At 36.1% G+C, this 26,076-nt stretch overlaps 1 protein-coding gene across 4 annotated transcripts in view; it reads right to left on the reverse strand.

Annotated features, from left to right (window-relative positions):
• The window catches only part of GCS1 (glucosidase 1), a 233,206-nt gene that overhangs the window by 109,157 nt on the left and 97,973 nt on the right, over positions 1-26,076 (reverse strand). For all 4 annotated transcript variants that reach the window (XM_089819056.1, XM_089819057.1, XM_089819058.1 and 1 more), the window contains exons 10-12: positions 16,702-16,823; positions 16,416-16,523; positions 16,204-16,277 (exon numbers count right to left, since the gene is read on the reverse strand). In XM_089819056.1, coding sequence (XP_089675182.1) covers positions 16,204-16,277; positions 16,416-16,523; positions 16,702-16,823 — 304 coding nt within the window. The remainder of the gene's footprint in view (positions 1-16,203; positions 16,278-16,415; positions 16,524-16,701; positions 16,824-26,076) is intronic.

The following is a 26,076-nucleotide window of genomic DNA, read 5'->3' on the forward strand; positions in this document are numbered from 1 at the left end:
TACTAGTTTGGTGGGGAAGATCTCTGCACCAAAGGAAGTGAGCTATTTTGGAAGGTGGCAGATCTGAGCTAATAGTCTAATCCCTTATTCTGACGGTCAATTGTTTCCAAATTGGGCTGCAATCTCACCTTATAGGTGGTTCTTTTGTGGCAACAGCAGCAGACCATTACTTGAATAAGGATAAAATCCTTGGGTGTTACAATTTTAAGAGTTTGTGGGGGTGGGAGAGAACACCAATCGGCAGTGAATTCATCTCTGCAAGACTGCGAATAATTTCAGCTACAAGCAGAAAGCTATCATTCAATGGTGTAAGTGATCTAATATACATTTAGAAGGCACAAAGACACTAAATTTTGCACATATAAGTAGCGATTGAATACCTCCAACATTGGCAGCGAATTTGATTGTAAAGGACAATAAGTCGCAGTCTTGCCTCGGCAGCGAATTGGCATCAGATCAACGGCATAAAATATCTTAAAATATGTTCCAAAGAAGCATTAAAAGGTGTTAAAACCATACTTCCAAGCTAGGAATCAGCTCGGACTTGGCACAGCCAACTCGACTCGTCACTTGGCTATGACTCAACTACGAATCAGCAAATGAAAAAACCCTTGAAATTTAGAGATTTTGACGATTTAAAAATTATTTCATGCACCCTTTATTGAATATAACTTAAACACACTATAACAACATCAACTATTTCTGGCTAACATAAATAAACAAGGAAAATAAATCATAAATCCATCACATAGTAAAATGTAAATTTTAGCTGAAGTAAATAGAAAACATAGGATCATATGGCATAGATATGTAGAATTATAAATGTATGTAAGATCCATAAAACCAATGACATCAAATCGTAAATGTATTTAGATCCATGAAATATATGTGTAACTATAACTGTTAGTGTAACTGTAACTGTGAAGTAAAATGGTATGTGTAACATCTTGCTAGGCCATTTCGGGATATAGAGTTTACAGTACAGGAAAACAAGTTGTGGATGCTACAATGCCAATCTGGCAAATGGACAGGTACAAGTGTTGTCAAGATTGTTGTTGACATGGTTAAGGAAGGACTTGTTGATAGCCATTCTGCTATCAAAATGGTTGAGCCTAGACACTTGATCAGCTTCTACATCTTCAGGTTGATACAGAATTTGCAAATACTTTCTATCTAAAATAGTTTAGAACATTAACTATCATTGAGATTGCGCATGAGACTATGTTTAATAACAGTCTCTCAAATCTGTTCTCTGTCGTCCTTACTCTATAATTCTATAACCCTCTCACATCAATTATGTTGTTAAATTGTATGTGCAAGCTTGAGGATCCATCTTCAAACAAAGATCAAGTTATTGCCACTGGTCTACCTGCATCACTTGGAGTACCAGTGGGACAAGTTGTGTTCAGTGCTGAAGATGCAGACGCTTGGCATGGACAAGGAAAACCAATGATTCTAGTATATTCCATTCATAAAGATAACTCAATTAATCGTCAAAAGGGACTGACAAACTGAACATAATTCTGGAAGCTACAAATTAGTCAATAAGTTTAGATTTGTTTTACTTTGCACTTTGAGATTGCATGTCATACTCACGTGTTGGCATGTATAAGAATAATTGACACAAAGTTCGCATAATAAATCCTTGTTAAAAAGTATCCAACTACAACATTTGTTAATGGTAATATATTTTTAAGAAAACTGAGTGGTTTAGCCGATTAATGGGACCGATTTATGGTGATGTCTGGTGAATGGCCTGAATCGCGGCGATTCTGGGATCTCTCGTTAAAACTTCCTGAAGTTTGTTCCAATAAAGCAAAAGTTGTAAAATAACTGCAATTAATTACAAAATGGCATATTCCATGATTCTCTCCTATTTAAATTGAATTTTCAATACAAATTGTCGACTGGCAATGTTGACTGATTTTTCCCCTTTTTTTTTGGCACTTAAAAGTATTTTTTTTATCATTTTTTTTCACACAGTAGGGTTTATGCATGATTGCAAATATTTTTTTACAGATTATGAGGATTTTTATGTAGGTTTGCCCGTGCCATGCACTATATGTGTAAAGGCCCAAGGGTTTGCATAGGTTATAAAAAATTAAGACAAGAATTAGTTGTTATCTTGCGACATTGTTTTTATTATACAATTCAAAACCTTTCCTTTTCATGGGAAATGGGGGATAATCTTTACACTATTTGTTGCACGCTATATTTACTTTTAATTCATTTGGAAAGAACTTATAAATATATCTTTTTGATAAATATTTGCAAATTAAATTATTTTTAATATACACAAACCCAAACTTTTACTAGATGCCTCAAACCCATACCCATTCCCATACTAGGATTGGTATATAATGCCCCTCCTCCCATCTTGACTATTTGATGCTTAAAACCTGTAACAAATGTTAGTAGATGGAAATGACAACATAAACATATATGAATATAAAACAATTATTAGAAATTAACAAGATGAATATTATTAAATCGTCTGAGTACTAATTCCCATACTAAACCCACCTAATCCTTTGAAGGAAGCTCTCCTCAGATTTACCTAACCCTCTGATGAGAATAACTCTCACTTAAGAAATCATCATATTAAGAGCGCCTTCTAAGACCTTTGGGATCTCTATTAATGAGTGAACTCATTAACAATACATACTTGGTAGAGATCCCACCTCTAACCAAGCCTCTTGTCTCTAACATATGCATATTGTCTCTAAGAGATTCTCTACAAATCTCTTTGGGTTCCAATTGGAAATCCCGACATTTAATCAAGAATGCCTTCTAATCTTTGAGTTTTATTGAAAGAAACTCAACATTGTAATGAATGCCCTCTACCAAGTTCTTGATCTCTATGAGAACTATAAAGTTCTCATCTCAATCCTTGATATTGATAATTTTATCTACCAAATGATTCATATTTATTTATGAAATAAACATATCAAATGAACATGCCTCTAGTCCCTTTAGTTTTTCATTTTATAATCCTTTATAGAATATATTACTTCAATTCCCAACATTCAATATATATTAGTTTAGTTCCTTTATGTTCTCTCTCTGATTGTTTTGTAGTTCAATACTCTTAGGTATAATTGTTTTTTAATCCTCCCATATTTTATGTATCGTCAATGTCCTTTTCAAAGAGTTGCAAACCTTCATAATTATAATCCTTTGGAAAGAGTCATAACACTTCACAATCAAAATCCTTTGAAAAGTCACAACACTTCATAGTCACAATACTACCAAAAAGTCGCGATACTTCATAATCACAATACTATTAAAAAGTCACAACCTTTTATAATCAGAATCCTTTTGAAAAGTCACAACTCTTCAAGGTTGAAATATTTTTTGAAGAGTCACAACCATTCATAATCACAACCCTTTCAAAAAGTCACATCCTTTCATCATTGAAAAAAAGTCACTTGTTTTCTTCTCATTCCTCTTGTAATAATCCTTCTTTAACTCTTCTCTTCTTCTCTTCTTCCTTACTCTTTAAAATGAACTCCCCTCCCTTCTATACCTTAATTTTAAAGAGTCTCATCTTTTTATTACATCTCTTGACTTTTTATTAGATTTAGTAAATTTATATTATATTATTTCTTAGTTATCTATTTGGTATTTATTATCAATCAATATTCTTTTCTATTTAATTTTATTTATTTATTTATTCATACTAAATTTATTATTATTTAATTGTTTGAAATATTATTTTATTGATAATATATTAAATATGTAATTTTTATTTCTTATTTCTATACTTGAATATGATTTTCTTATTATTATTTATTTAATTATTATTAAGATTATATTTTAAAATGGGACATGACATCGTAACTTATATTTTGTCATTTGTTTAAAAGTAATTTTATCTCGTTGGGAAACCTATACTAATGTTTTCTATGATTCAATTGTTGAGCGAATAGTTAGCTATATGGAGTTTTTGTCTTCGCCACTAAATAATTCTTGTCTAAAGCATTTTTGTGAGAAATTAATTTATATAGGGTTTTACGATTGACTCTAATTTGTGGTTTAGGATGTTATCTTTTTTATATATATAGTATAACTAAAAGCAGTAATGTTATATTATATTATTAGTTTATAAAATGAATCAAAACTGTGAATCAAATCTAAAATTGTAAAAAGTTGAGCATTTATGGAAAATTGTACCACCTCTAGACCTCCATGAGGAGCATTGCTCCTTGACCATAGTAAGGGCTACCATGCTAGATCCCTACCTCTCATTTTTAGTTTCTCCCTAAATCTCTATGCTATTAAAATGCCTAAAAATTTAAAGATTGTAGGTTTCCTCTCCTCTTTGTACATTTTTAATATTTTTTGAGAGACCGATTTGTCATTAGAAAAAAAAATTGGTTTGCCCATTTTCTCCCAAAAGACTTTTCTGCTATGGTATGTTCTTGGAGCTTGGTCAAAAGTGCTGAAATTATGGAAAAGTTGAGATCTTGGAACTTCTCCACTAATTAAGAATTGGACCATGAGACAACACTTTCAATGAAAATTATTGAGCCACATCCCTATCCACGTCTAGTTTAGGCATATTTTCCATTTAGTGAGATCTTACAATAAGTGGAACCCTTACGTGCAATTCTCTTAGCTCAAATTTTCTACCCAATGAGTGGAAATGTATCATCTCTATTTTTCTTCCCCAAGCTATAATTTCTTGCAAACTAGGTGATGCAAGAATGTTTGGTTGCACTTCCAATGAAAATAATTTAGCCACACCTTTATCCGCATCTAGTCTAGGCATCTTTCGAACATAGGGAGATCTCACCATATGTGGAATCTTTACATGTCATTCAAGCTCAAATTTCTACCTTATGAGAGGAGAAGCATAAATAGCTCTATGAAGTACATCTTTTAACTACCTAAAGCAAAGGGTTGTAGGACACCCAAAAACAATGTTTGCTCCAACAATGGATATGTTAAATACAAAAGAATCCATCATGTAGTCTCCCATGATGAGCTTAATACTATTGCATTTCCCTCGACAATTGATTATACCACTATTTGCAATACTAGCCAATATTTTTGGACATAGTTTTAAAATTTGCTTTGGCAAATATCTCCTCTAGCACAAAAAAATTCAAAATATCAGAATCGTCAAAAACTCAACAAAAAATTTGGAATAAGTCGGCACTTTTATCGAACATTTGAAGATATACAATTTCTTAAAATATTCTTAAAAACTCATACGTACACCAAATTTGTAGAACATATAATGATTTGAGATATCCACCATATATTAATCAAAGTTTTCATTTAAACAGTAACTCATAGCAACTAAAATTTAGAAGATTAACACAGAATCATATACCAAAAATTAAGTACAACATCTGAATATAAATAACTTCAATACATATAGAAGTCAAAATCCATGAAACTAAAACTTTTGAATACATATTAGGTTCAAGTTTCAATATCAATGAAAACTGAAAGTAGCAATCATAAATTGCATCTATGACTAAAGCTCAAAAGAGATCGTTGTTGTTGGGTGGGTAGTGTTGAAGTAATTTCTCTGGCAACATCCTCAACAAGTGCCTAAATAGGTACCTTGGGCTCAACAAAAGCCTCTGATGGATGACCAAGCTTATGTTCCTCCTCACATGCTACCACATCCACATCCCAATCATCTTCCTCCATCTCAAACTCACCTAGTTGCTCATCTTTCAATAAAGGATTCTCATATGTGAGGCCCAATTGAAGAAGTCTCTCCACTTGTTGGTGATCCTGTAGAACTAAAAGTCCCCATTGAGGCTTCCATGGCCTCGAATGTCTTCTTTTTTGCTGCCTTATTTGTGCAAATTTTTAAAGGCTTGTCAAAGCCACTCTTGAAGGCTCTTCTGGACATTTATCACATGGTGAAATATCATTGTTTGTAATCTTTGCAAGATGGTATTTTAATCGGCTTACACCTAAAGTCATATACTTGAGGCAAAAGATACATTGCACTTGTCCTTTGTTTGCTCCTGGGATCTCGTATTTCCATAAATGGTCCTCTTTGCCACCAACCATCTTGTGAATAAATAGGTAGACTTTAAGAACGTAGCAAAAAAAACAACCAATTATAATTAGAAAGCTTCTAAATTTACAACAAATCTAATTTAATATTCTATAACCAATCAAAAAAAAATTAATATTCTATAAATTTATTTAAATATTGTTATAAATTTATTAACATTTATTTAAACCTAAAATTTATTAAAATCTATTAATATATATTATAAATCTACTAAAATCTATTAAAATCAATTATTAATATGTTAAAAAATAGTAAAATATAGTGAATATTGTTACAACAGTTTCAAAAAATAAAAATAAAATAGTATTAATAATTTAGTATTATAGTTAATTTAAAATACTAAATTTGAATTAGAGTAAATCACTAAACTAGTAAATAGTATTATAGTAAAAGTCAAATAGTAATTGTTAAATTATATATATAAACAATAACATCCCTGGGAATACCAGAAACTCCAAAGTCCAAATCGATGCAAACAAATTTATTCTTTTGTGAAGCCTCAATGTTATCGAATGCTAACTCCACACTCCAAGCAATGTCGTCCAGCCGTCGAATGCTGTCGAATGTCATCAAATGCAATCGAATACAAGTCTAGAGACTAGGCTCCGTATGTAGTCAAATACAAGTCAGGCGACTAGGTCATAAAGAAGACTTTTCAATGAATATTTTAACATAATATTAAACACAAAATTTCACACGAGCCCAAGACTTTTCAATGATATCTTCCACCAAGTTTTGGCGTTTACCAAAAAAATTGGGAAATATGTGTCACGATTTATTCCAATATCTCACTGCCAGTTTTTCACGTGATATAATTGCCTGAGCATTTGCCCCATGAAAAATCACGAGATTGGAGGTATCTCGCAGAATTTTTAAAGAATGATTTTGGAGTCCAACAGATAAAATAATTTAATTGATATGCCAATTTATTGCTAATAATATGTGTGCTACTTGATTCAACCAATCTTATTACATTATTTTGTTTCAAAAAAAACTTTCTAGAAATTTTGCGTGTGTCTTCTAATAGTACATGACAAGAGATGGTTGAACTTGAAAATTATAGTAAATGTGATTTCTATAGGACAAATAACAAATTAAGGGCATAGCACTTAGCCAAAATTCACTTTGTCTTATCAAAAATCATGAGTTTGGACAAAACTTGTCGATGGTTAAGCCACAAAAGAAATTGTACTACCTATTGGGTGCAAGTTTCAGGGGAGAATGTCTTTTGGAAACCACATATTGTCTTGACTCTCACCACAAAAGCACATGCCAACTCGACAAACCATAGTTTCATTCTTGGCAAAGAAACTAGGCAAGACTCGAGACCAATGTCACCACTCTACTTATATAACCATCATAACACAACCACTTCCACACTTCTCCTTTATTACCACGATCACCATCAATTTCGACCCTCATCATTATTTCATCTTGAAAAGGCTACAACCTCTTATCAACCTATGCGATTTGTTAGCCCAAAAAAATAACCAAGACATGACCACCTTGCAATTTTATAGGGAAAGACTTAAATTGACTTAACGTGATATGCAAATGATGACTAAATGAAGACAAAAATTATTAATTAACATCAAATAGTCAAAATATTGAGTTTTGTATGATTACCAAAATAACTCTGATGGAGACTGGCTCCTTTTTTTTCATGGCAATATTGGCATCTTTTTACAATAGAACATACATTTACAAGATTGATTTGTTTTATATACAGCTTTGCATATATTACTCTATATAAGATTCTGTTATTTTGGTTTCATTCTTAGATAGTTCATTTGTAGTTGGATGGGGTATTTTTTTTCCCTCATGATTTATTATTGCAACGAGTAGCCTTGTCTTATTGGTCATCAATAGACATGAATTCTCTTTAAAATCAATGTGTTTACTCTTCATAAGATGTTCGTCTGAACATTTGTATCATCTCCATCTTCCAAGCCATCCTTTTAACTTCTTTATTCAAGGATTTGCCCCTTTTTCTCTACAAATCCATTTATGTTAATCATAGTGACACCAGCATTGCGGACAATGGGGCAACTAAATAGGGGAACAAAGGGCCTCAATTTGGGATGGTGGCGATGGGGCAACTATGGGGGCTATATATACTATACATATGGTACTCAAAATACTAGTTATGAAAAGATGTATAAGACTATTATGAAGTATAATAGAAAAATTGTAAATGCCAAATAACTAAATAGTAAATAATTGAACACTAAACAATGAACATTGAAGTTTTCAATATCAATTTACTAATTAGAAATTATAGTTCAATACCATATAACATTTAAATTATTAAATCGACAGATGGAAGATTTCTATTATATGATATCAAAAGTATTTGATCATAAAGATTATTACAATAAGTAGTGTGATAACAAGACAAGTACAAAATCAAAATGTCAAAATATAATAAAGCAGCCATCTAGTCATCCCTCGGGATAAAACTACTAAACTCCTCAAGGTCAATATCTAACAAAGGAACACCAACCAAGCCTACAACTCAAGTTATTCATCCTCATCCTCATTAATCTGTAATGGCTCTTATGGCTCTACATCTCATCATAATGTTCAGCTCTCCTTGTACAAAGGTGTCTTCTAGTTAATAATACGCAATGCACCTATGTACCACCACTAGCTTCTTTGCTCTCCTAAAGGTAAGTTTGTTCCTCTTAAGAGGGTGGCTGAACCTATAAGTGGATGGTAGACTAGCTACTCTCAGAGGTTGAAGAACTAGAAACTTAAGAGAGAAAACCAATGCCTAGTTTAGTAGCCATTGATTTTGCTCCATGACAAGTCCACCTTAAAAATCAAGACCCAAGTTATCATAGTTCTTATATCTTCCTTTGTCGCAACCTGATAACCCTTAAGAGTGGCGAATTTTTTCCACTCAGTGCAAATCTAGCCAGCACTTTCAGCATCATATATCCCATCAATGCACCTGAAGAACCCTTCCTTCAACTCATCATCCTAAATCGGTGTAACTCTACCAGGCCTACGCATAAACAATCATGTATAAGAGAGTGTCAAGGTTGTCCCACCTACACCAAATAAGAGGTCAAATATGCTAATTGTAGAATGCTAAAGTGTGGTCAATACAAGAGCATCAGTACATGCAAGGGTCCTTGTGAAAGATAAAAGGTGGATCAGAGACAAAGAAGTATATGGACCAGTTAATTGGCATGTTCTACAACCTATCATGGCCTTGGGACTTTTTAAAATGGCAAAGGTGTAATGAATCCTAAAGGGCCTGTTAAGGACCTTAGGATCTCTAAGGATGAATTAAGGGTAGAATGGACATATGAATCTAAATAGAGTCTTTAGGAGTCCTAGAAGGATTCAAGGTTTGTTAATTTGGTCTAGAGGACCTAATAGGCAAGTTGGCAAACATAAAAAGATGTTTTAAGCAATACATTGTAAGTTGGAAATTCAAATCTTTGAATTCCAATGGTTAGTTCACTTTTCGAGGGAAAGTAGTTTTAGGGAGTTTTATGCATAACCAAGCTTGGAAACCGATTCCAATCGGTTGGAATAGTTGATAGGAAGGTAAATAAGATCCTTTGGAGGCATTGTAAGGCAGGCAGCATTGTGGAACATCCATTAGTATGCACTGTGCATGAAAAATCAATTGAAACTCCATTTTGCTGATGAAATCTTGATGTTTTCTATTTAGCTTTGTGATCAGAAGTTGTTCTGGCATTAGGGAATACTGTGTTTTGTACACTAGTTAACTTCCACAAATTGATGAACTTGTAGTTGTGTCATCCATACACCACCCTTACCTCTGCATCAAGTGGTATAAGAGCACCAGAAAGAATCCTTTGGAAGTTGGGAAAGTGGTCTTAAGAACTTTGATAGTTTGGATTCTTAGTTAGCCTTAGAGTTGAAGTTTCCTTTGAGGAGAAGCACTTGAGTTGATCCATCTTGTCAAGGAGATTAGGAATCATGTCTATGATCCATCTTGTCAAGGAGATTAGGAATCATGTCTAAAGGAGAAGGATATTTGCCCACAAGGATGACAAATGTGGAGTTTGTAAGGATAGTCAAAGAACAATTGGCTGATAACAAGAAGTTGAAGGCAGCATTAGAACAAAGAGAGAAGGAGAGCCATGAGAAGGACAAGACACTAGAGATTATGATGGAAAGACTCTTGGCATTTGAGAAAAGAGATAAAGGCAGAAGGCAAGATGAGGAAGTAGAAGTTGAAGAAGAGGGGGAAGAAGCACCCCAAGAGGAGGAACAACTAGATACTGAAGACATAAGGATGGCTAAGTTTGTTAAAGTCATAAAGAGTGGAGATAGAAGGGCAAGAGCAGATTTACCTATGTATGGAGGAAAGATGGATGATGAGGAGTTGATAGATTGGTTTGGTGCCATGGAGAATTTCTTTGAATGTGAGGATGTTGAAGAGGGATAGAAGTTGAAGATAGCAATGTCAAAGTTGAAGGGACACGCTCTACTATGGTAGGATTGTGTTCAAGCAGAGAGATGGAGGAATAGGAAGCCAAAAATCACATCTTGGTATACTATGATGGATAAGATAAAGGTTAAATTTCTACCAAACGATTATAGGGTACAGTTATACAAGAAGTTGTAGGGTCTTAGACAAAAAGACATGGATGAACAAAAGTACACTAAAGAGTTCCATAAACTGGACATCAAGGTGAGTCATGATGAAGATATTGAAGAAAAGATTGCAAGGTACATGGGGGAACTTAGGTTCAATATCCAAGATGAACTTAGTCTTGCTACCCCTAGATCAGTTGAAGAGTGCTACAAGTTGGCCATCAAGGCTGAGGAAAAGATTAGAAGAACGCAAGAGAGACAGAGTAACACGAGGAGGCTCATCAATGAGAAGAAGTGGTAGAGGTACTACTGATTGTCAAAACAGCAGTTATAAAGACAAGGACAAACCATACACATCAAAGGCTAGAGGAAGCTATAGAAGAGGATATAGGAGAGTAAGATGTGGAGGAAGAGATGATGGAGTATTCATAGGGAGATGTTTCACTTGTAATGAAGTGAGCCATCAGTCATATAGATGTCCTAAATGGATTGAATCAAAAGAAGAAGAACAGTCTAGAAACATAGTGGTTTTACCTTAAGAAGGAGACTGTTTGCTGATGGGAAGAGGACAACCATATAATCCAAGCATTTTCAGATCCACTTGTTTGATCCAAGGTAAGGTATATCAGTTCATTATAGACTCAGGGGCAAGTCATAATATGGTGTCTTATGATGTTGTTAAGAAGTTGAACCTACAAACGTTTCCACATCCTCAACCATATTATGCTACTTGGGTGAACATGAATCAGCATATGCTTGTTCGTGATCAAGTCATGATTGAGTTTTCAGTTGGAAGGTATAGGGATAAGGTATGCTGTGATGTTCTCAATATGAGTTGTGGACATTTAATTTTAGGAACACCTTGGCAATGGTCTAGAAGAGATATACATGATGGCTTTACCAACAAGTACTTAGTCCAACATGAAGGCAAGAGTATGAGTTACAACCCTTGTTCAAGGAGCAAGAAGATCCCATCATCATGTGTTATGGGCAGGAAATAAAAGTGCAGGTTCAGTATGATACTGGATGGAATAGGATGAAGGAAGTGCAGTCACAAAGGAGTCAGAACAGTCCTAAAGGAGTAGAGCTTTGGAATCTACAATATGTGCAAGTCAGGCCAGTGAGATGCCCTATAATGAAGCCACCACCTAGAACTACAGCAGCAGTAGAGGGGCAGATGGTTTATCCAAGGAGTGCACCAGCAACGAAGGCCTTAACACCATCTTACTGTCCTTCATCCAGACAGTCAGCAAGGACACCTTGTTTTACTAATTCTTTGTGTGTGAATGCAGGACATTTGATGAGGAAGCAGGTCACCTTGGAGGATTACCTCAACCATGCAAACCAGCATCCACCACAGGTCAATGCTTGGTCTAAGAAGATCAACTCTTGGGACAAGAGTTTCATTGGACGAGGGGAGCATGATGCAGGAGCATCAGCACATGCAAGGGTCCTTGTGAAAGACAAAAGGTGGATTAGAGACAAGAAGTATATGGACCAGTTAATTGGAATGTTCTAGAGCCTATCATGACCTTAGGGGGTTTTAAAAATGGCAAAGTTGTAATGAATCCTAAAGGACCTGTTAAGGACCTTAGGATCTCTAAGGATGAATTAAGGGTAGAAAGGACATGTGAATTCAAATAGGATCTTTAGGAGTCCTAGAAGGATTTAAGGTTTGTTAATTTGGTCTGGAGGACCTAATAGGCAAGTTGGCAAAGTTAAAAAGATGTTTTAAGCAACAAATTGTAAGTTGGAAATTCAAATCTTTGAATTCCAACAGTTAGTTACTTTCGGAGGGAAAGTAGTTTTAGGGAGTTTTATGCATAACCAAGCTTGGAAACCAATTCCAATCAGTTGGAGTAGTTGATAGGAAGGTAAATAAGATCCTTTGGAGGCATTGTAAGGCAGGCAGCATTGTGGAACATCCATTTGTACGGACTGTGCATGAAAAAACAATAGAAACTCCATTTTGTTGATGAAATCTTGATGTTTTCTATTTAGCTTTGTGATCAGAAGTTGTCCTAGCATTAGGGAATATTGTATTTTGTATAAAGATCCATTTCACATGCTTTGAACTTGCTGATCCCTAGCCTTGCATTTTAGTGCGGACAGCATTTGGAATAGTGTTGATTCTCATGGAATGACTCATCCCAGACTTATACAATAATGTTCTAACCCTGACATGTACAGATGAGAGTTTGTTGATGGTGATCACCCAAGAAGGAAGTGTGTGGTGAATGGAGATGTACATATGGAGCAGCAGTAGGAGTTCTAGCCATTGGAGGCTATTGTTTATTGGTTAAAAGTGATTGAGTATGTTGAGGACAAGGTGAAACCACCTTTGCTTGAACCCTGAAGTGTGGGGACAGCATTGAATTAGAAAGTCCTAGTTTTGAGGGTCTTGGGGGAGCAATTTGACCTTTGGTGTTGCAGGCACTTTGGGTCTAATTCCTCTTGGATTTGGGACATTCATAACCTAATAAAAGACTGTCTAAAGTGGGGAGACTGGGAAGTGAAAATAGCACATAGTTCCTTTGTTAAATTGTTCACTTTTTATGCATTTTAGAGCCACCATATAGTGACAGTAGGGTTTGGTCCAAAAGAACCCTAGGCAACCTTTTGATATGTTAAGAATGGCCAAATGGGTATCTGAAAACCAGAGTTAAGTTTGGGCTTTGGGAAAGCTGAGAGTAAATCAAGGATCTCTATCGCTGGAGGCCTAATAGGGGCAACTAGGCCTAGAAGTCAATTTCAAGAGATTAGAAGGGTTGGAGAGTCGAGAACTGTTTGAAACCCCAAGAATCCTTAAATCCAAGTTATTACCATCAAAATATATCAACCCTAGCACTTGGAACCTTGGTGAGGAGGTCTTGTTAGGTTTTGAAGACATTGGGGCACTTAAGGCCTTGGGAAACACTAGTTAACTTCCACAAATTGATGAACTTGTAGTTGGGTTATCCATACACTACCCTCACCTCTGCATCAATTGGTCCTCTCACACAATTACCTTCATCTAGTCAAGCATAGCATAAATGCACTCTCCAAGGTTAGATGTATCCCCATCCCCATTTATGATGACTTGAAAAACTAGAGTGGTGATAGTGATTGTGTATTTTGCATCACTCCAAGATCTATAACTCTTCACTATCTCCTTCACCCTCCTCCCCTGCTCTATCCTGGCCACATCCCACTGATTCCAATATTGCATCATAACCATGAGTTGCAACGGCTCTTGCAACTCTAGCATTCTCTCCAAAAGAATGAAATAGGTTGCATATTCGGTCTCAATTGGTTTCAAGAGTTCCTTCTTAGCAAACCTCCTAAAGAGTACTTGTGAAGTGTGGTGGTTGCATATAAACATCTACATATCTCTCACATTGTTAACCACTCCTCCAATCCACTTAATCTTCCCCATGTCCTGAGTGCATTGTCCATGGCATGCACACAACATGGAGTCCACCAAATATGTTTGTATGCTACCTCAATAAGATTCCCTACAGCTTTACACACTTGTATCTATAACTACTTGGACCACATTTTGTGGCCCAATATCCTCAATAGTTGTCCAGAAGAAGTCGAACAAAAAATCAATATATTTGCAATGCCTTGAAGAAACAACCACCCAAAGAAAGAATGGGCCCTCATATCATGTAAGTATGATATTGATGAGTGGAAGATGTCTAATGTTCGTCCACCCATCCATAACTATGATGCATCCAGACTCCCCCCATCATGCTCTCGTCATCTTCATCAATGAATTGATCTTAACATAGTTATTATCCAAGATCACGGTCCTAGTGGCACACATGATGCTCCTCCCTTTCACACCATTGACATGATCTCCTTATAATAAGGAGATTGAGCTACAATAAATGAGATGCCATTAGCGAAAATGGACTTGCTAGTGGAATCCTCTAATTGATCCCCCAATTGCACATTGAACAAATCAGGTACGTGATTACTTTGAGCTTACATCTTGTGTTTCCCCTTTCCCTGTTGTGATTCAGCCATAGCTATATGTGATTGAAGATCTTGACGCTGACCCTGTTATTATTCCTTCTCTCTAATGCAATGGAGGTGTAAAAATATGCGGTTGCCCCTGCATTTTCTACCCCTGAATCTACTGAATAGTCTGAAAATGTTGCTTACTAGACAAGGTAGCAGGCATTGCAACTCCCATGTCATCTAGAACACTCTACAGCTTGTTGAACTCAATTTTGTAATGCAGGTTTTTAGCCTTCTTCAAAAACCCACATGCTCCCCACCTTTTCCTAGCCAAAAGTAGATGTGTGCATTAACTCTAGTGATGCTCCTGAACTATTTGTACAATAAATGTTGCATTTCCATTTCCTCGTGCCATCAACTGATGGCATTGGAGTAGTTATTCTTTTTAAAAACTGTCTGAGAGAAAAATTGGGATCATATGGATAGCCATCCCCACTCTACCAAAAGCTGGGAGGAGCACTCAGTATCAAGTGGTGCACTAGCCATGGAAGTAGTTTGCCCTTCCGGATTTGGCCCATGCTCACCCCCATCATTGGGCTCATCTTCATGCTCAGGCTCATATTCTGATTGGCTTGCACTATGAGAATGAATTTCCATCTCATCCTCACTTCATGACTATGGGAGCTCATCTTGACAATGCATTTCACAAAATGAAAAAAATTCGATGAACACATAGTTTCAGATAATGCCTTACATTAAAACTAAAAAAATAGAACTCTATATTTTAAACTTTTAAACAAATTTCAAAATGTTAAACAAAAATCCAAATTAATTTAGAAAATGAAATAACAAGGCATGAAATAACATTAAAAATTAGAAAACAAAATTAAAAATTTTATTTTAAACTTTTTAAGAAATTTCAAAACGTTAAACAAAATCCAAATTAGTTTAGAAAATGGAAATAACAAGGCATGAAATAACATTAAAATTTAGAAAATAAAGTTAAAGATCAGTTAAATCCCCTACATTGTGCTTGGAAAATCTCTTCAAGAAGGTGAAGAATCTACACTTCCTTTCACACTTTCATTCTTTTCTTAGTCATTCACTCTTCTTAATGTAGCAAACAATTAGAAATGATATATGAATGAAAATAAAGTTTGGAGGGCGTTTTGAAGGCTTGCAGGTCCTTAGATGGGCCCCAAATACACTCGGGTGTGCATTCAAGGGGACACCGAGACATCCCTAAGATGCTTGTGGGACAATCAACCTCCTAGGAATGTTGTGATCTCTCCACATCCTAGCGCTAGGTGACTAAAGTTTTTGGACAGCACCATTGGAAACTTGGGGATGGCATCCTCATATCCTGGGGAAGTCCCTGTTCTAGAAAGGCTCGAGATTTTTAGAGGGACAAGTCCCTGTGGAAACTGTTGCTAATAGATTGCTAGGTATCAAAATGCTAGTTGTGAGTACACAAATTGTACAAGTACATCCAACTTCGTTCCCATCTTAAATTCTACATGTATGTGTATAAAATTAATCTAGTCAAGATTGCAGCAGCTTAAAAATAACAAAAAAGATAATGATTCTCAGTCTATGCAACTATAATTATCAGTATAAAGTTATAAACAAAGATTTACCATGCAAAACAAGAAAAAGAGTTGGTGGGTTGGCATTGGTTGTGATTTGAGGAATAAACTCTTCAGGAACCTTGCTGCATCAAAACAAACCAAACGGAAAAAAATTAATATATATGCCAATAATTTTCGAAAACTGAAAGAATGAATGAATGTTTACTGTCTGACAAAAGACATTGAATCCAGATACTGTAGCTAATGTAATAACCAAAAACCTCAGTGCTTCAGCTCCTAGGATTTGCTCACGGGGGATCCAACCATCACTGTTCATCAAATCCAACCAGTGACCCATGATATCTAAACATATCTGTATGTCCCAACGACTGCAAATAACATGTTACAGACATTGGAACTTGAAAATCTCATTGCAACAATTTTTTTGCATTATAACATAAATAAAAGATAACCATACTTCAAAAAATAAAAATGTAAAATCGTTATATAATTTTTTGACTAAAACATACAGAAACACCTACAAGGTGTTGCCAAAAGTAGCCTCACCAAATCAAAAGCTGATGAAATCCTTCATCCCACAAAAAGCCCCGTGGAAAGAAGGAACGACTAGGAACAGCAGTATAAAGCGCTGCCGGCCAATACAATGCAATATTACTGCCAAATATGCCCTGTCCAAAAATATAATAGCACGTCAAACTCACAAATGAACCATAGTAATACATCATCCAAAGCAGTGGTATTAGCTTACCTACCATGAACAACAATAGCTCATTTTGACACTTAACTTTCCATAGGTTTTCTTGTATAAAATTATGTTCTTTTCTCGGCAGTGTCTGTATAGATCACACATCAATTAATCTAATAAAACACACCATGTCAATGCTGTTAAATTTCAAATAACTTTCTATAGGTTCTCTTGTCTAAAATTATGTTCTTTTCTCAGCAGTGTCTGTATAGATCACACATCAATTAATCTAATAAAACACACCACGTCAATGCTGTTAAATTTCCTTTAAAAAATGAGATCAGTGATTATTAACTAAATCCGACAAAAACTCTACATTATAGAGTATGATCCAAAACATTGATGGTATTCACACAATCATTCCCAGAAATATTTTGGCTTTATTATGGATTGTGGAAAGATGTTATTTCAAACAAACTCTACACCTTTCAAGGTCTCAGCAAGGGGGTTAAAACATGTATACTTTGCATGGCTATCAGTCCATGTTTCCATAAGAGGCTTACATTTGCCCATTAGTCTATACATTAAGGAGATTATCTCATGTTAAACACCTTAATATCAGACAGATTCATTGTAAGCATAAGAATCTAATCTCACAAGAGAATTCAAAACACAAAGAACCACCTAGCATCTACTACATCAAGGATTGTATGTTTAGCATGTGCCTAAACATAAATTCATAAACGTTACAACATCTACAGAAGGTTTAATCCATAGGTTGCAAACTCTCTGAGTATTACCCAAGTGAAGAGTACTCTCTAATTTTTTTTTGCTGGGCGAGAACTTGCAAGTTTAACTCTCTCATTTGTATAGACAAAAAAAACCATGGGTAAAAGAGTCAATGCAAGTAAAATGCTGATTAAAATGAGATTTTCACATGTTCTTGCTATAAACCATGCAGTTTCTCTTCCAAGATGTCAATTTTCAATTTACTACATTTTGAAATTGAATTTTACAGTAAAAAATCTTTAAGAAATTTTTTATTTTTAGTTCTTTCTAAAATTAGAGTCATCTGATTTCTTGGAACCCTGACTGCCAGGACAAGCTCCCAATTGTAAACAAAATCCACAAGCTAAGCCCAATGTTTTTGTGCTTCCTCCTTCCTTTCTGGATTATTACCCAAAGCTCTATAAAGTATGAATGAGCAAACCAAATAGGGCACCCCAAAGAAACCCAACCAAACTCCTTGATTAGCCACAAAACTTTGCCCTTGCCCAGGACAATGCACTACAAAATATCATCCAACCCCACTCCTATTACGGTCTAATGTACCTCTCAACCAGCCTTTTGACCTAATCCCTCAAACCGAAATGAAATCCCCACACATAGAAGAGAGCAAAAATGTCAATATTGGTTTGGAAGCAAAATTTGGATGCCATGTACTCAATACCCTGAATTACTTTAACCAGAATAAGAAATAGAGGTTGGCTTGGGGTGAACACATTTTTCAGCCACCTCTTAGTGACAGGCCCCATAACCATTTGTTGCTTCAATGCATCAAAGCACAAATTGGCCTCCATTTCATCACAGCCCTAACACCACTCATCACACCTACTAATTCTACTACAACAATTGGAATGTACACATTGATTTGTGTAAAAAGGAATAATATGCCTTAATCAGCCCTTCGTATTCAATGCAAATGCAATGGTGGTGCAATATCAGTCTTTGCCTTCATTTCGTCACAGCCCTAACACCAATCCTCACACCTACTAATTCTACTACTAGAATTGGAATGTACACATAAATTTGTGTAAAAAGGAAGAATATGGCTTAATAGACCCTCTGCATTCAATGCAAATGCAATGGTGGTGCAATAGCATTCTTCAAACAAAAGAATAGTGTGCCAACCTCACTACTTGATGTTGTCTGCCATCAACTCCATCTTTCACCAAAACTACTTGATGTTGTTTGCCACGAACACTACTAGCACCACCATGGAAGCAACCCCTTACAACACTACCACAAACACGACCACAAGCATGGCCACTATATTGAATACTACAACCCCTAGCCCTCATTTGTAGATCAATCACTTGCCATGCTCCCTTCAAACAGAGCCTGAACAAATTAGAGTTCATCTGATTTCTCAAAACATTGACTGCCAAGACAAGCTCCCAATCATAGACAAAATCCACACGCTAGGCCCAATGCTTTTGTGCTTCCTCCTTCCTTTCTAGAATATTACAAAAAGCCCTATAGAGTATGAATGGGCAAACCAAAGAGGGCACCCTAGACAAACCCAACCAATCTCCTTGACCAACCACAAACCCTTGCCCTTGCCCAAGACAACATGCTACAAAATATCATCCAACCCCACTCTCCTTGCAGTCTAATGTACCTCTCGACCAGCCTTTTGACCTCATCCCTTGAACCGAAATGCAATCCTCACTCATAGAAGAGAGCGACAATATCAATATTGGTTTGGATGTGAAATTTGGATACCACGTACTCAATACCCAAAAATTCTTTAATTGGAATAAGAAATAGAGGATGGCTTGAGGTGAACACATTTTCAACCACCTCTTAGTAACAGGCCCAATGAAAACCATTTGTTGCTTCGATGCATCAAAGCAGAAATTTGTCACCATTTCGTCACAACCATAACACCACTAATCACATCTAATTCTACTACCAAAATTAGAGTGTACACATTGATTTGTGTAAAAAGGAAGACTATGCCTCAAATGGCCCTCTATATTCAATGCAAATGCAATGGTGGTGCGATTTCAGCCTTCAAACAAAAAACAGTGTCAATCTCACTACTTGATGTTGTCTACCATTGATGCCATCTTTCATTAAAACTCTACCAAGTTGAAGCCGAATTTATCAACAAATGAAACTGGCATTTGGAGAGGGAGTATGCCAAAGTATTACTTTCTCTATTGGTGTGGGAGATTTTAAAATTTTAAAAGACGTCAAATTTCCAATGAAATATATTGATATGAAATTAAGCTCTCCTCAGGGGAAAATGCTTTCTTTCCATATATGCGTGCACTAACATCTCATCTCATAGCTAGACTCGTCACGTACATAACTCCTATTGTTCGATGATGGGGGAAAGGAAATTGCCCATAATGGTAGGGTGAATCCCTATAGCTCTGCACCTTATTCTACCCTTTCCCCCTTCGCTTGTTGAGTCTCGATCATTTCATAGTAGTAGGGGGTCCAACCAGTCGCACTACTTCTTCCTCAAATGAGAGTTCAAGCCTCCTATTATTTAAAAAAGGTTGAGGTTGTCTCACATAAAATATAGAAAGTCAGCCAATTAAGCTTACCCAAAAATGTAGGTCCAATTGCAGATTATGGATAATGGATGCTCCAAAAGCCCACACTCCATATGATAAGTTCTAATTTCCAAATTTAGGTTTTTCCCTAGCAATTACAATAACAATCACCTTTGAATCACCTTCCAAGTGCAGGTGTTCCACCTTCTACTTAGCTGCCACATTCACTACCAAAAAAAGCAGATTGGGCCTCTACTTTCTTATTTGTGCTATCCCCACATTTATTTGTTTCAATGGCTAGGATATTGGCGCTTGCATCACGTGCCACCATAGTTACACCGCCTTGGGGGATAGGGGGCATCGAGATGAGGGAACAAGCATCCAAGCAAGGGGACCGGAGGGTCCTCAATTTCGGGATAGTGGGGCGACAGGGGAGGGGACAACGGCGAGAGACAAGGGGGTAGTGTATATACTATATATGGGGTACATAAAATGCTAGTTATGAAAAGATGTATAATAACATATGACAAAGATGTAAAATACTAATTTACTAAAATTTAAATACTTGAACATTGCATTGAAAATTGAACATGAAAGTGGAATATTGAACATTGAAGAATAAATATTAAGATTTTAAATACTCAATTGAGCAAATAGAAGAGTTCTAACTTCTATTGTATAAATAAATAATAATAATAGTCATAGATATCAAAAGTATGAGCAACATGATATGATAAATATTAAATAATAATAGTTATAGATTTCAAAAGTATTCAACATCATTTTGAGCATTGAGGAACATGATATGATTTTTTTTCTAAACATGCTTTAATATTTTTTGTTAGAGGGGCAACTCTTGGCCATCCCTTGGAGAGGTTGAGGGACTCGTACCCATCCCCCTTTCCCATTAAAGGATGTTTGGACATCCCCTCGTATCCTCAGGGATGCCAGGACACCCCCCCCCCTCCCCCACCTCTCCACCAAAATGGGGACAGACTGGTAGCACCTTTGGAGATGCTAGAATGGCGTCCCCCCCATCCCTAGTGTGTCCTCGTCTCATAGAAGTTTGGATTTGGGGGGAGGGATGCATCCCTTTGTTAGTATAAGTGCCAAACATCTAACCCTTGAAGGATGGGGATTAACCTTCAACACTTCATCAATGTTGATCTTTATCCAATCATCCTCTAGTTTATACCATTTAATTTACCTAATTAAAGATATTCAAAAATCCACACACACACACATATATAGTAAAGAAATCAGAATTACAATTCGATATACTCAGCCAATTCCTTAAACACTAAGCGATACGGTTAATAGGAAAGGTTGGTTTTGTCAAAGACGGAGTATTTTGGATCTCACTTTACTGCTCAATATGAAGTATTGCTAATTTGTTCAATGTATCTAAAGAATGGTAAGTCACAAGTCATTAAGAACGTGTGTGATATCATTGGCAGAAGATTAGGAGATACATCAACACTCCAAGCAGCAGCTCTAACAGTTACTAGTGCAATGTTAAATGAGCTAGCTGTCAAAAAGCTTTAAGCTGATTTTCACAATAGAGAAGGAAAATTTAAAACTTGCACAGGAATATAACAAGGTTGTTGCCTTCCCCAAAGTCATCACTCCAGTTCAATCTGATGAAAGTATTGTCATTGATGTGATGCACGAGCATCGGGCTTGGATTTGTGGACTTATGGTTCGTGCGGTTGGAGATGTGTTTTGAGCCACATTGGGGAACCTTGTCCTAAGTGCACATGAAGATTGGAGTTATCGTGTTGGAGGTATAGGCATTTTGGTGGTTGCTAGCAACATGTTCCTAATTTCCTGGACAGACTTTGGAGATTGTTTTCGCAAGATTCGATCCGTGGGAGTTGACTTATGCACTCTTGGATTTGGATATTTGGATGGCACGTGGAGCTATGCCTAAGGGTGTATGCTGTCATATGAGTTACTTATGCTTTGTAAACTTGGGACTCATACGTATTTAGTTATTTCATGTATTTAATGTTTGTTGTCAAGCAGACTTGTGGCTTGAAGGTGTATTTTGTGTGAGTGTTTATTTAATGTAACTTGTCAGGCTGACCTGTGGCTTGGTTTAGTATAGGTAGAGGGTCTTGTGATGTCTTGAGTCATTATTCATTCAGCATGGAGTAGCTGAGAGGAGCGAAGTTTAGCAGATCTTGTAGCTAAGTGTGGACTTGGGAAACAAGAAGGTTGCTTGGTGGCTTGCGAGCACAAGTTTAGATTCTTCTTGGGGTTACTACCAGATTGGGGGTCTGGGCTAGCTAGGTTGGATCTTGCAAGATCTTGCAAAACAGTTATTGTAATTGCTTTATATTTGGCCATAACCCGGAAGGCCTTACAGCCGGGCATGTTGGATGTAAATCTTATGATTCTATTATAACAATGTGTTGCAGTTGATCTAAATCTCTGAGTTATTTTTATTCTTCCGCTATGTGGTTATTTGTTGGGGCTAGGACATCTCCTTTGGGGATTCCCCTGCCCTGTACTGCATCATGATGTCCAAAGGTTTCATAAGTATGAACAATAATCTTGATCAATGTCAACAGGACAAAATGTCAGAAATATGTTTAGAAGAGAAAAAGGCAAATATACGCAAGTATACAGATGGGAATGACTAAGTCATAGCATAGAATAATGATTCAGCAAAGGAACTAGACAATAGTGTAAAGGCAGCGATGGTCACATTAAATCTATGTCAGACATCCATAGTCAAGAAACGATGAAATAGAAGGGCACGCTTATACACAACTATAGAATGTTTATGGCAAAGATATATACCACAGAATTTGTTTGAACATGACAGAAACAAAGAAGTCATCAGAGCTTGGAAAACAAGTGTATTTAAAGAAAATCAAAAATTACGAAACCAAAATTAGATATGTTATGCAGCGATAATGGTGAAATACGGCAAAGACTGATATATTTGGAAATACAAGAGTAATAAAGATGATAGTTTCCTGAAATTGCCAATTGACAGGTCAAAGGCTAATAGTTGCAGCACATGACAACAAAAGCATCATTATATATAAACAGTGAACTTCTGAAGACGTGCAGTCTGTCATTAAGACAGAGACAGGAAATGAGTATTGCTCAAAGAAAAGCTATAAAGAATGTTCCAATATGGAAATCATATCAGATATACAATATACATATTACAGGAGTCAACATACAGTCTGAAAAGGTTCAGTAAGCAGCCGTGGGAAGGCCAACATATATTGGAAACATAAAATGTTTAAAGACATCATCCACTGTCAACAAGTACCTAAACTTAGTGAAACAAACAAACTCAAAGGAAGAAAAGGTACAATAGCACCATACCATTCAAGAAAACAAAATGCACAGAACTGAATATCTTCTATAAGCATAAATACGTAGAAATCAATTTGTATGCTGCCGATAGAAATAAGCAAATGAAGTCACAGTATCTCAGAAAAGAGAAACGGCAAGGGAACGATCAACAGATATCTAACACCAAAATAATAGAGAAGAACGATACCAATAAAGCCAACAGTTTGAATTAAAAAGACAACCTTCATAATTCTGCAGCGATAATAATGATTAAGATCCACATATGCACTGAGATGAATGGACCGTCACTAAGGAAGAAACCGTAAGAAATCAGAACACTTCCGTTGACAGAGAAGCAATTGGTAATTAGTCAAAGGTTGTGTGGAGAACCAAACACAGATTCAAATCAAAGGCATCATATGTATCAACTAGTACATGTCATCAGCCATCAGTATAAGGATACATGGATATTATGCTGAGGTATGGACAAAAAGATCGATTATTCCGTAAACTATGTGATACGCAGTGATTGAAGCCAAAGAATGGGAAGATATCGAACACATACATTCCTTGTGCAAATAAAGAAAAATACACTGCCACCCATTAAGACAGTCATAAATTAAAGTGGTTAAGGAATACGATTTGCTAGTATTATTTAATTTGATTAAGAAACGACATGACCCTTTAATGTGAAAAGTCACACTTCTTAATATTCAAGTAAAAAGGAAGGATGAGTCATTGGTAAGTAAGCAAGTCAAGGTTGAAGTATCAGCGGTGGAAGTGTAGAGTGGAAGTCAAAAAAGTGTAATGTCAGCAGTGAAATAAGGAAAGGTGGGAAGACACATGGGCATAATAAAATATTAAAATCAGATGATGAGCCTGATATATATATATATATCATTTTATCAGAGTTAAAAAGGGGAAAGTGATTTATAAAAGAGAGAGCTATATATTTTATATAAGTATAAAGACTGACTTTAATTAGAGAAGAGAATAATTGCATCCATCATCAATTGAAAAAGCAACAAGATTAAGGTGGAACAGAAGTTTGTGTGCAGTGGGGAGTTGGTGCTTCCAGTAGGTCGGTGCATGTGAAGTGTGGGAACTAGAACTTCCAGCAAATCGGTGCTCATAAACGTAAGGGTCGGAGCCTCTAGTAGGTTGGAGCCTACAAAACATTGTAAAAGAACAAGTTTATACTTAAAGCAATTATTTTCCGTCGTTTTCTCCCATATTGGGTTTCCATGTAAACATTGTGTTATTGTGTTATGTACATAATTGTTGATTCTAGCATTTAAGTTATTTGGATTAAAAATAATAATTTGGCAAAAGTTCTTATGATCTATGACGATATTGAAGCAGTTAAGCATTATCTATCAACTCTCATCATCAAAGTTATAATTGCTATTGGTTCAACATCATTCATCAAATGATTATCATCAAGTGTTGTTTGGAAAGGGAACCCTTCCTTGGGTTTTAATAGCTGAAAGTGTCGAGAAAAGTTATTTATAAGGATAAATTCTCTATTAGTTGGCCTCTAATCTGATCTTTATTTATTATAAGAACTAACTTGAAGATCAGGTAATCAGTTAGAAACACCAACACATTACATTGTCTTATCCCCATAGCCCTCCAAAAGCCACTAAGAATGGAACAAGTTTAACCCAAGGCACTTATGTGTGAACAGTGTTGATAATAGAAAGGTCCCCTAAAGATAAATTATCCATGAGAAGTCTTGCATCCAATTAACCTTCGGAATTTAGTAAAGGCCCCTAAAATATAGGAAATCGTCTATAACTAATTAAAATACTAGGCACAAATAAATATAACCAATCCTCACCGAAATATTCTTATCTAGCAACCACACCCTACCCATTGAGAAACATAGAAGCAAGCTTGTGGGTTCCACAAAGTGTTGAATAATTGATAAGGGGGCATTACAAGTCCACCCTTCCCCAATATAACCTATTCACAAGGAATGCAATGTTCAATGCTCATATATTTCTAGCCCCTCTCAAGTAGCATCTTCTATAGGTAGGCTCTATTGTTGATGTCTATGGGGATGATAGCACAAATGATGTCTACAGTGTCCTATCACACTGCAATTAGTGTTAGTTGTTGACGTCTACAATGTCCTATCAAACTGCAGTTAGTGAGCCAGAGAGCTTGCATAGGAGCCAAGGCTTGTAGAGACACCATGTGACCAAACAATTGAAGATGAGTGGTAGTGACATCTTTTCATCTCTTGAGCATTATAATGCTATTCGACAAGTGTTAGCTATATTTGGTTGGGTTGCTCCTATGTCACACAAGCATGGTCGTAGTTGTCGTCCCCTAGAAGAGATTCACTCACTTTGAGAGGTTGCCTGGATCCTGAAGCATAATTATTTACAATTGGTATCTGACAGGGATTACCTTCTTGAGTGGGGTAGCACTTGTTATGAGACATTGTTAGGGAAAGAGGAGGAGGTGTTGGAGCTTGCCCATGAGCTTAAGGTGACTATGGACTCTATGTAGTGTACTCAGTTGGCTTTCCACGAATCACAGCCACATTTAGATGAGGTTATTGTGGAGTTGGAGTGTATTCAATCCAAACCAACCCCAGATACAGTTCAATTACATATAGTGGTAGTC

This window comes from Cupressus sempervirens, chromosome 3 (genome assembly GCF_028749045.1).
Source record: "Cupressus sempervirens isolate cs-2001-9-10 chromosome 3, ASM2874904v1, whole genome shotgun sequence".
In the NCBI taxonomy this organism is placed as follows: Eukaryota; Viridiplantae; Streptophyta; class Pinopsida; order Cupressales; family Cupressaceae; genus Cupressus; species Cupressus sempervirens.